Source organism: Salvelinus alpinus, chromosome 29 (assembly GCF_045679555.1).
Source record: "Salvelinus alpinus chromosome 29, SLU_Salpinus.1, whole genome shotgun sequence".
NCBI classification, from domain to species: Eukaryota; Metazoa; Chordata; class Actinopteri; order Salmoniformes; family Salmonidae; genus Salvelinus; species Salvelinus alpinus.
Genome location: NC_092114.1, coordinates 30044597 through 30055591, shown reverse-complemented (window position 1 = coordinate 30055591; position 10995 = coordinate 30044597). Strand labels below are relative to the sequence as shown.

At 42.3% G+C, this 10995-nt stretch overlaps 1 protein-coding gene across 17 annotated transcripts in view; it reads right to left on the bottom strand.

Moving 5' to 3' along the window:
• Nucleotides 1-3849: 3849 nt before the first annotated feature.
• LOC139558459 (thyroid hormone receptor beta) overlaps nucleotides 3850-10995 on the bottom strand; it is a 108872-nt gene continuing 101726 nt past the window's right edge. For all 17 annotated transcript variants that reach the window (XM_071373598.1, XM_071373602.1, XM_071373596.1 and 14 more), the window contains one exon: nucleotides 3850-9064. In XM_071373598.1, coding sequence (XP_071229699.1) covers nucleotides 8823-9064 — 242 coding nt within the window. In that variant the 3' untranslated portion in view covers nucleotides 3850-8822. The remainder of the gene's footprint in view (nucleotides 9065-10995) is intronic.

Sequence of the window (10995 nt, the reverse complement as noted above, 5' to 3'; positions counted from 1 at the left end):
CCACCCCGCTGACCAGCTGCTCTCGGGGTGTGCGAGAACACGTGGGCGGACGAAGAGAGAGCAGTAGGAGTAGCAGTGTTATCTGTGGTGATCCATGTTTCCGTCAGTGCCAAGAAGTCGAGGGACTGGAGGGAGGCATAGGCTGAGATGAACTCTGCCTTGTTGGCCGCAGATCGGCAGTTCCAGAGGCTACCGGAGACCTGGAACTCCACATGGGTCGTGCGCGCTGGGACCACCAGATTAGGGTGGCCGCGGCCACGCGGTGTGAAGCGTTTGTATGGTCTGTGCAGAGAGGAGAGAACAGGGATAGACAGACACATAGTTGACAGGCTACAGAAGAGGCTACGCTAATGCAAAGGAGATTGGAATGACAAGTGGACTACACGTCTCGAATGTTCAGAAAGTTAAGCTTACGTAGCAAGAATCTTATTGACTAAAATGATTAAAATGATACAGTACTGCTGAAGTAGGCTAGCTGGCAGTGGCTGCGTTGTTGACTTTGTAGGCTAGCTGGCAGTGGCTGCGTTGTTGACACTACACTAATCAAGTCGTTCCGTTGAGTGTAATAGTTTCTACAGTGCTGCTACAGTGCTGCTATTCGGTGGCTAGCTGGCTAGCTAGCAGTGTTGATTACGTTACGTTGCGTTAAAAGAACGACAATAGCTGGCTAGCTAACCTAGAAAATCGCTCTAGACTACACAATTATCTTTGATACAAAGACGGCTATGTAGCTAGCTATGTAGCTAGCTACGATCAAACAAATCAAACCGTTGTACTGTAATGAAATGAAATGAAAATGTGATACTACCTGTGGAGCGAAGCGGAATGCGAACGGGTTGTTGAGTGCGGAAGTTCTATTCGGTAGACGTTGGCTAGCTGTTGGCTAGCTAGCAGTGTTTCCTACGTTAAGGACGACAAATAGCTGGCTAGCTAACCTCGGTAAATTAAGATAATCACTCTAAAACTACACACTCTAAACTACCCAATTATCTTGGATACGAAGACAGCAAAGACAACTATGTAGCTAGCTAACACTACACTAATCAAGTCGTTCCGTTGAGTGTAATAGTTTCTACAGTGCTGCTATTCGGTAGACGGTGGACGTTTGCTAGCTGGCTAGCTGGCTAGCTGCTGGGCAGATAGCAGTGTAGACTACGTTAGGACGACGAAATACGATAATTACGCAATTATCTTTGATACAAAGACGGCTATGTAGCTAGCTAAGAAGAAATTGCTAAGATTAGACAAATCAAACCGTTGTACTATAATGAAATGTAATGAAATGTAATGAAAAGTTATACTACCTGCGGAGCGAAGTGCGAATGCGACCGCTCGCTCCAACCCGGAAGTGCTAAGGACCCAATTATTAGGAAATGGAAGACATACAAGACCACTGATAATCTCCCTCGATCTGGGGCTCCACGCAAGATCTCACCCCGTGGGGTCAAAATGATCACAAGAACGGTGAGCAAAAATCCCAGAACCACACGGGGGGACCTAGTGAATGACCTGCAGAGAGTTGGGACCAAAGTAACAAAGCCTACCATCAGTAACACACTACGCCGCCAGGGACTCAAATCCTGCAGTGCCAGACGTGTCCCCCTGCTTAAGCCAGTACATGTCCAGGCCCGTCTGAAGTTTGCTAGAGAGCATTTGGATGATCCAGAAGAAGATTGGGAGAATGTCATATGGTCAGATGAAACCAAAATAAAACTTTTTGGTAAAAACTCAACTCGTTGTGTTTGGAGGACAAAGAATGCTGAGTTGCATCCAAAGAACACCATACCTACTGTGAAGCATGGGGGTGGAAACATCATGCTTTGGGGCTGTTTTTCTGCAAAGGGACCAGGACGACTGATCCGTGTAAAGGAAAGAATGAATGGGGCCATGTATCGTGAGATTTTGAGTGAAAACCTCCCAGCAAGGGCATTGAAGATGAAACATGGCTGGGTCTTTCAGCATGACAATGATTCCAAACACACCGCCCGGGCAACGAAGGAGTGGCTTCGTAAGAAGCATTTCAAGGTCCTGGAGTGGCCTAGCCAGTCTCCAGATCTCAACCCCATAGAAAATCTTTGGAGGGAGTTGAAAGTCATTGTTGCCCAGCAACAGCCCCAAAACATCACTGCTCTAGAGGAAATCTGCATGGAGGAATGGGCCAAAATACCAGCAACAGTGTGTGAAAACCTTGTGAAGACTTACAGAAAACGTTTGACCTCTGTCTTTGCCAACAAAGGGTATATAACAAAGTATTGAGATAAACTTTTGTTATTGACCAAATACTTATTTTCCACCATAATTTGCAAATAAATTCATAAAAAATCCTACAATGTGATTTTCTGGATTTTTTTTCTCATTTTGTCTGTCATAGTTGAAGTGTACCTCTGATGAAAATTACAGGCCTCTCTAATTTTTTTCAGTGGGAGAACTTGCACAATTGGTGGCTGACTAAATACTTTTTTGCCCCACTGTACAAACTGCATTCTAAGTATCTGCTTTCAACTAACCCTGTCTATGCCTGTTATGTCCTGGGTGAAATGGGTGAGATGAATAAAGCGATGACCCCTAACAAATCTGTGCTCTAGCTCATGTCAGCTTGCTCTGAATCTACCTTAGGTTTCATTCTGACCGAGGCAAAGCACTGAATTAATGATTGGTTTGAAAAGGGCAAAAGGTCTGAAAAACAAATATCCTGTGGCCTTGGCAATGTGTACAGGTGTAGGATCTTAATTTGATCACCCTGTTGTGCAGGAAATGCACATTTGTAGTGTATAAGGTTTAAAAAGGCTTTTAAAGTTTGTAATTTCCACTTTAAAATGCCAGACTTGATTTGCGCCAACCAAAAATGTATCAACCCCTACAAAAATGCCCATTAATTATAATCCACACAATAATTCACATTTCCTGTTGCTGTAGGATTATTCTTCTGCTGTGAGAAAGGGATCAAATGTTTCGGAGGACGCATGACTCGACCTTCGCCACTGCCGAGCCCGTTGGGGAGTTGCAGTGATGAGACAAGATCTTAACTACCAATTGGATATCACTAAATTGGGGAGAAGGGAGTAAAATTACAAAATAAAACATACAAAAAGAGCGGCTTTTAGGGCTCTGAGCCTTTCATGGATGGCAGGGGGTTTGCACAATTATCACATTTACTCATGAACGGAATTGTCACTAAACTCCATCTTCACTGCAATATCATGATCAGTATATAGTAGATCTGACTGTCGAAAATGTAATCCAAAGATTGTTTGTGTTACGTGTTTCGGTTTCTCTATTTCGAAGTTGGTTAGCATGTTAGCTGAGGCGTGCACTGATTGGAGTCACCTCATTGGTCAGTATGTGTTTCACCTGTGCTGGCTCAGTGCATCAGTTGGAGAGGAGATGTTGGGAGAGCTACACCGCACATTAGTTAGCCAGGAAGAAGCCAGAGTTTTGTTTTCCCTTGCTCCATATTGCTCCTTTAGTTTGTTTTCTCTGGGGTAAATTTAATGGGCACTCAACGGTGTGTGTCTTTTAGAAAGCCCTTATTAGTTGTGTGCCAACTTTCAGTGAGCGACATTTAGAATTTGTCCTTTGGGAAGGGGGATACCTAGTCAGTTGCACAACTGAATACATTCAACCGAAATGTGTCTTTAATCAATGTCATCGGCTCCTGGGGAGCATTTGTTGTTGGGGGTTAACTGTCTTGCTCAAGGGAAGAACGGCAGATTTTTCCACCTTGCTGACTTGGGGATTTGAACCAGTGACCTTTCGGTTACTGGCCCAGCGCTATCAACCGCTAGGCTACCTGCCGCCGTGGTGTGTGTGTGAGACACATTTTACAAACAAAAAACTGTTCAGAGGACATTTTCTTAAAACCATCTTTATTCTCAAGATCCAATTCACATTACGTGCAAATGGCATCATAATCATGAGGATCCAAATTCATAATTATTATATTTTTTGTGCAACTTGTCTTTTCTTCCAGGGTACCCAAGTCAAAGCACTGTCTTTCCAAAACAGGTCAGATGCAACTCCATAGGCAACGCTGTGTGCAACACGTTTCAATTTGGTACAAAAACACTACACCCACAGACTCATTCTCAATCAATTACACTAACACCACACACTACAAGTTCATTCTCTCACTCTTTCTCTCCAAAGACTTGTCATCCAATATTCCGGATATCATTGATAAACGTTTACTACATCATGAACAACAAATTGTTTTGTATTTGTCTGCTAAAACAATAAGTCAAGAAAACACAAGTAAATCATTTGTTATTCTATTAACAGTGAGTGGATTTGCTTGGCTGATGTTGGTGATGCTTTCAGAAATGGAGCTGGTCTTTATTCAAATTGTCCAGCCCAACTTTGCAGTATAGTATATGTTGAGTTCAGAGGAGGCTGGTGACGAGAGGACGGCTCATAATAATGAATGGCATGAATGGAATGGTATCAAACACATGGAAACCAGATGTTTGACGTGTTTGAGACAACTATTCATTTCATTACAGCCATTACTATGAGCCTGTCCTCCCTATTTAAAGTGCCACCAGCCACCACTGATATAGTTCCATACAGTAACCAACAGATATTTTGTCAAGGTGAAACTAACACTTCAATCCGTCTATGAATCTTACTAGTTCATGATATTCACATAGTTATATCTAAAGCAAATCTAGAACAGTATGTCATTGTGGTTTTGCAATGAAATTGAGAGAAAGATAGTTTTTTCCCGTTATTTACGTAAAACAGTAAAATGTTCATAATGTTCATAATGCATACAATATCTGTAAAAAAATTCTGCAGTCTGAAAATATACATCCTTTTATCCTCTGTAGTACTGTAAAATAGCTTCTTTTCTATTGGTGCAACATTTGTTATTGGTTTGTAACTGAGTTATTAAGAGTGACCACTCTTACGAGAGATAATACCACACTGGCGCTTTAAGAAGTATCTTGTGGAATAAGGTGACATTCGGCAGTGTGCATGTTTGCGATCAACTACAGACGACTACAAATCACCTTGCATTCCAAATAACTACTCATTATGTGATCAAGACTAGCCATTCTGCGCAGCCGTTGCGTCTCAAACGAATTCCCTCAAATATGCTGATTGTCACAACTCATTCTAGGGCCATTGACTTAGCCCATGTCCCCATTCAACTTGTGAACCAGGAAGTAATTGGACCCTGCGCCACTTCCTGTTTCCGATTACCTGTCTGTCTCTCTCTGATTGTCTGTGCATTGTTAACTGTGCAGTTTGTGTGAATTGTGAGGTCCTAGTCATTTAAACACTGCGAAGTCTATTGCTTTATGAAAGGCATCACTTTTACAGAGAAAACACAAGCTGCTTTGAGGAGTAGTGTGAAGCTTATAATAGTTGGATTTTTACGCAAAGTTTATACATTTTTTTAACTGTTGCAAACAAACCACAATATCATACAACTTTTTTTTAAAGAAATATACAACCAAAATAAAGAGCTTTTTTTTTTATCATCAAGTTTTTCTCTGTACCCTGCTGATGTTGCATCATATATATTTTTTAATGAATGTGGCAGCTAGGGGTGTAATGGTTCACCAAACCCACGTTTCTGTATGTATTGGGGTTTTGGGGTCACGATTTCATTGGGTTTCGGTACAGTGGGGAAAATGACAGGCTAACATTTACTGTAGTTAATTTTTTGTTTATTTAATAAAATACAAAGTGTTGGTATTCCTGATTCCATACATGATCATGAGTCATATAATGCCTGATGAGAGCACCATCAGGAATACCAACACAGTATTTAAAAAAATTAAAACACACGATTACTCAACAACACTAAAAAGTGCAATTAATGTGTGAAATCAATATGTAAATATGGCTCAGACATTGTATATAGAGAGACCTATGCTATAAGGTTTTCTTACAAAGGCACGCACTTGTGTGCCTCTCAAATTGGGCACACGATACTTCTCATTTCCCACTCCGGGTAATGTGATGGGGTGTCACTGTTAAGTAGCTATCTGTTGCCCTGGAGGTTCATCCATCTGTAGTAAGCACAACACAGGGTATATTGGCCAATTCATTGACAACTTTGTCTTTAGCTTGCTTGTATAGAGTGGGTACTACCTGTTTGCTGAAATGGGTGCAAGACTGCGAATTTCGTAGTGTCTCAAGCACTTTCATGAGGTGCTGAAACCCCCTGTTCTCAACCACCAAGAATGGGCGCATATCCGTGGCTATAAACATACCTATCGCTCTTAGAATTTCTTTGGCCCGGTCAGAATCAGTCGCGGGGGCTGCTTGAATGCAGAGGGGAGACAAAATTGTTTTAATATTTTTTTGTGTTTCCGTTTTGCTCCTATGGTAAGAGTACTGGGCAGGGTTGGTCCTGGTCAGTCCCTGGATGGGAGACCAGGTGCTGCTGGAAGTGGTGTTGGAGGGCCAGTAGGAGGCACTCTTTCCTCTGGTCTAAACAAAGATCCCAATGCCCCAGGGCAGTGATTGGGGACACTGCTCTGTGTAGGGTGCCGTCTTTCGGATGGGACGTTAAACGGGTGTCCTGACTCTCTGAGGTCATTAAAGATCCCATGGCACTTATCGTAAGAGTAGGGTTGTTAACCCCGGTGTCCTGGCTAAATTCCCAATCTGGCCCTCAACCATCACGGTCACCTAATAATCCCCAGTTTACAATTGGCTCATTCATCCCCCTCCTCTCCCCTGTAACTATTCCCCAGGTCGTTGCTGCAAATGAGAACGTGTTCTCAGTCAACTTACCTGGTAAAATAACGGTAAAATAAAAATAAATAAAAAACTGGGATGATGTTGGCGTAAATGTGTCAACATGTTTAAGGTGTTGGCAGCTGCATAGGCTATTCTGGTTGAGCAGTGGCGATATACTCTCTCTGTCCACCGCCATTGTAATCTACTGGGAAGCCAAAATGTTCCCAAACTGGAGATGATGGAGAATCCTCCTGGTTTATCGACCCCACCACTCGCCATCGTACAGAACTAGCTCCCGGCTGCGCCTCACAAAAGGACAGTTTGAAATGCGGCAATTAACATTCTAATTTTAATTGGCCTACAACGTGTGCATAGGCTCTAGTTGTTTTAACGGAATAGCATGAAATGTTTCTTTCAGCTCAGATTTACTCAAGAGGCATACAACGCAGCGTAGGCATAACCTATAGGCCTAGTAGTTTATTGTTTTAAGATATTTTGTATCTATTCATTCGGGTTCACAGTGTGGACCGAACCGAGGTCCCTGTACCAAACGGTTCGGTATAGATAGTGTACCAATACACCCCTAGTGGCAGCGATTCTCTCCTCTGACTCTGAATTCCACTGACTGTGGTCAACATAGAAAGGGTTTGACCCCCTGACTCTACCAACATGTCATTCATACAGGCATGAATCAGCCAATTAGCAAGTATCATAGCAACAACCAGTCCTTATAAGAGGATCATGATCACTTTCAGTAACTCGCATGTTGAGAATATAATATGACGCTTGAACATAGTTAAATAGTTCCCATTGAATCTTGTGAGACAGCAGGAGGTATTTCTGCCAGCATCACAGCTCACAGTGTCTGTCTGATTTGTCCATCTGCAGCTCAGGAACTACACGCCATGGTGACAACAACAAGAACATTCTCTCTGTTTCAATAACGTTCTGTTTCATGATGCGAGTCTACACTCTAGAACGTGAATGAGAGCCGGAAGCATGTTCTAGGTTCTAGAAGAAGTCACTGATAGCCAATCAGATCAGGTTAGATCATGCATCCTGGTTCCGGGAAACAATCCAAAATGATTGGATGAATTCCCAAATTCTTTTGGCACTGCATGAGTGGCATCATGAAAAAAAAAGAGATAGCTATTGAATGGCTTTCATCTTTTTCCTGACTTCGTGTCAAAGTGTGCTTTTATATCTGTCCTGATCGTTTAGGTTTAACACAGAAGAGGAGAAACAAGCCGTCTTTTAGCTAGCTCTTTCTACATGGATGAGTTGTTTAGTGTTGTGCCTTGCCATTGTTTAGAAATGTGCCTAGGTTTACTCAAGGTGGGAGCTTGTGGTGTGAATCATAGAAATATAATTAGAATAAGAATAGCATCCCATTACAGAACATTGACTTGAATGAGAATGTCTGCTCTACTATTTCTATGGTGTGAATGATGTGAGTACAGTAAGAGTGCATTAGAATGGCAGCATTGAGCAGGTATAGATATAGCTCTCACAGAACACCAGCACCAGAGGGATACCTATATGAAAGCTACTACACACCCCCTGACTGGGGAAGTCTCGTAGGAAGAGAATACGAAAAGGAAGGGAATAATGCAGGTTAACTGGCTTCTGCTGTCTGTCACTGTCTTGTACAGTACTGACCTTCTCAGGGTTGGTGGAGTCAGTACTCAATAATAAACTGGAGTAAAATGAAACACTAGAAGTTGCATGATTCATATGACTGACTGAACGAGCGCTGTCAACGACAACAACTAGACATAATCACCAATAAGCCGACTGACTGACTGTACAATTAACACAAACAACCTATAGAGAAGTAACTGAGGAGAGGTGAAACATTTACAAAATAAAAACCAAAAGAAAATGCTATTCACATGTACCCGCATCGTAAGGGATGGTTCCATCCATAAAAACTAGGCCGAGAAGCTAGGCTATGGAATGAAATGACTCAGTAGTGCTAATGAGTTCCAACGTGTCCCAAGACGCCTAGAGCCACTCTGAGGCCCACTGTCGTAGCCCCCGACAGGCGCCCACACACACCCCGGCCACACACAAACACACACACACACACACACCATGGCAGGGTGTGTGCGTGCGCGTCTGTCCCTCCGTCAGTCCTCAAAGACCTCTAGGAAGAGTGGGGGGAAAAGTTCGTTGGGGCACTCCACCTTCATATGCAGGAAGCGGGAGGCGTGGCACGCCCCGATCATCCGCAGGTCCGTCACCTTCATCAGCAGCTTGGGCCAGAATTGCGCCACCTTGTGTTTGCGGTAGTTGATGTAATGTTCAAAGGCCAGAAGGAACTCCTCCTGACAGCGCTCAATACGCTCCACGCTGGTCAGCCCCGGACGGTCTGGGGAGGGAGGGAGAGAGAGTTTTCATACTGTACTGTATGTTTTTCCATCTACTGTATGGTAGATGGAAAAATACTATACTAATCCAACCCTAATGTACAAACACAATCTCATTGGAGATAGAGTCTATACCTTTAAAACTCAATACTTTTATTAATCGGATGTCCTGTAATCTGTTGCTAGCTTGTTTTAATCACTCCAGGGGTTGCATGTGCGATAGATTTACAGAACATTCGATTTATAAAAGTATTGAGTTTTGAGTATGCTACAGAATTATTAGAACAAATAGCAGATTGGCTCGCATTTGCCATTGATTTCACAACAATAAAAGTCAATGCAGACAATCTGTGCATGGGGATATGATAGATCGATGGCTTCCAAAACAGAGAAGGTATTGTCTTAGAGACGGAGGGAGATGTGTGGCCCCAGCACAAAGCTATTGATTTTGAACGTCAATCCCCCGGACGGCTATTGTAGTCTCATCATTAGATGGTTTCCTTTCCTAGGGTGGGCTCTGTAATCCCTGACGATCGCTATGTAAAAGATTGGCTTAATGGGTTTAAAAAGACGGTGGAAGTTAACAGCAGTGTATTGACGTGTGACTGACTGTGGTTAATCACACATGAAAACAGGCCGGCACACACTGACTTACTGGCTTTGGGCTTTACTGACTGTTTTATACACTTACCAAGGTTTTACTGACTGTTTAATTGCAGTAATGACGTGTGACTGACTGGGGTTAATCAAACATGGATGGCAGACACTGACTTACTGGCTTTACCCGACTGTTTCATTGCTTACCGACTGTTTTGTTACAGGTCTCACGGGAGGTTGGCTCTTGGTTTTATGTGGTAAGCCACAGGAACTACAGGCTCTTTGCTAATAATTTATTGTATATGAATAAATATATATAATATATAAATATTTATTGTGTACAAGTTAAGTGTACATCAGAAGTAATAAGTAAGGGATAATCAATGAGGGGCTATGCGTTCTATGGAAAATAATGAATGACATGGAGTTGCATTATTTTCAAGAGAACGCATAGAGCCCCGAGTTGATTATCCATTTTATACCATGGCTATAATTTAACACATTTACCGGTAGAAATATGTTCAAAATATGTTCAACATTCACTGAAGTAGCCAGCAAGTTTACTAGATAGCTACAGTAGTTATTATGGTCACCAAACAAACAGACTTGCTAGTTTAGCTAACCAAACCTTCACTCCTAGCTTGCCATTATGAGAATCGAATTCAACAATGCCAATTTGTATTTGTAACTCTTAAGCTGTTACAAAGGCAGCAGCTACTCTTCCTGGGGTCGAAACACATTAAGGCACTTACATTACATATAAAACCAAATATAAAACAGTACATCATATACATTATTACACCACTACATATCTACAATACAAATGTATAATACCACCATACAACAATATTACTTGTAACTTTGTGTGTGTCTCTTCACAGTCCCCGTTGTTAAGTAAGGTATATTTTTATCTGTTTTTTAAATCTGATGCTAGTGCTTGCATCAGTTACCTGATGTGGAATAGAGTTCCATGTAGTCATGGCTCTATGTAGTAATGTGCGGTTCCCATAGTCTGTTCTGGACTTGGGGATTGTGAAGAGACCTCTGGTGGCATGTCTTGTAGGCATGGGTGTCCGAGTGTGCTAGTAGTTTAAACAGACAGCTCGGTGCATTCAGCTGGTCAACACTTCTTACTAAAACAAGTAGTGATGAAGTCAATCTCTCCTCCACTTTGAGCCATGAGAGATTGACATGCATATCATTCATGTTAGCTTCCTGTGTACTTTTAAGGGCCAGCCGTGCTGCCCTGTTCTGAGCCAATTGTAATTTTCCTAAGTCCCTCTTTGTGGCACCTGAACACACGACTGAACAATAGTCCAGGTGCGACAAAACTATG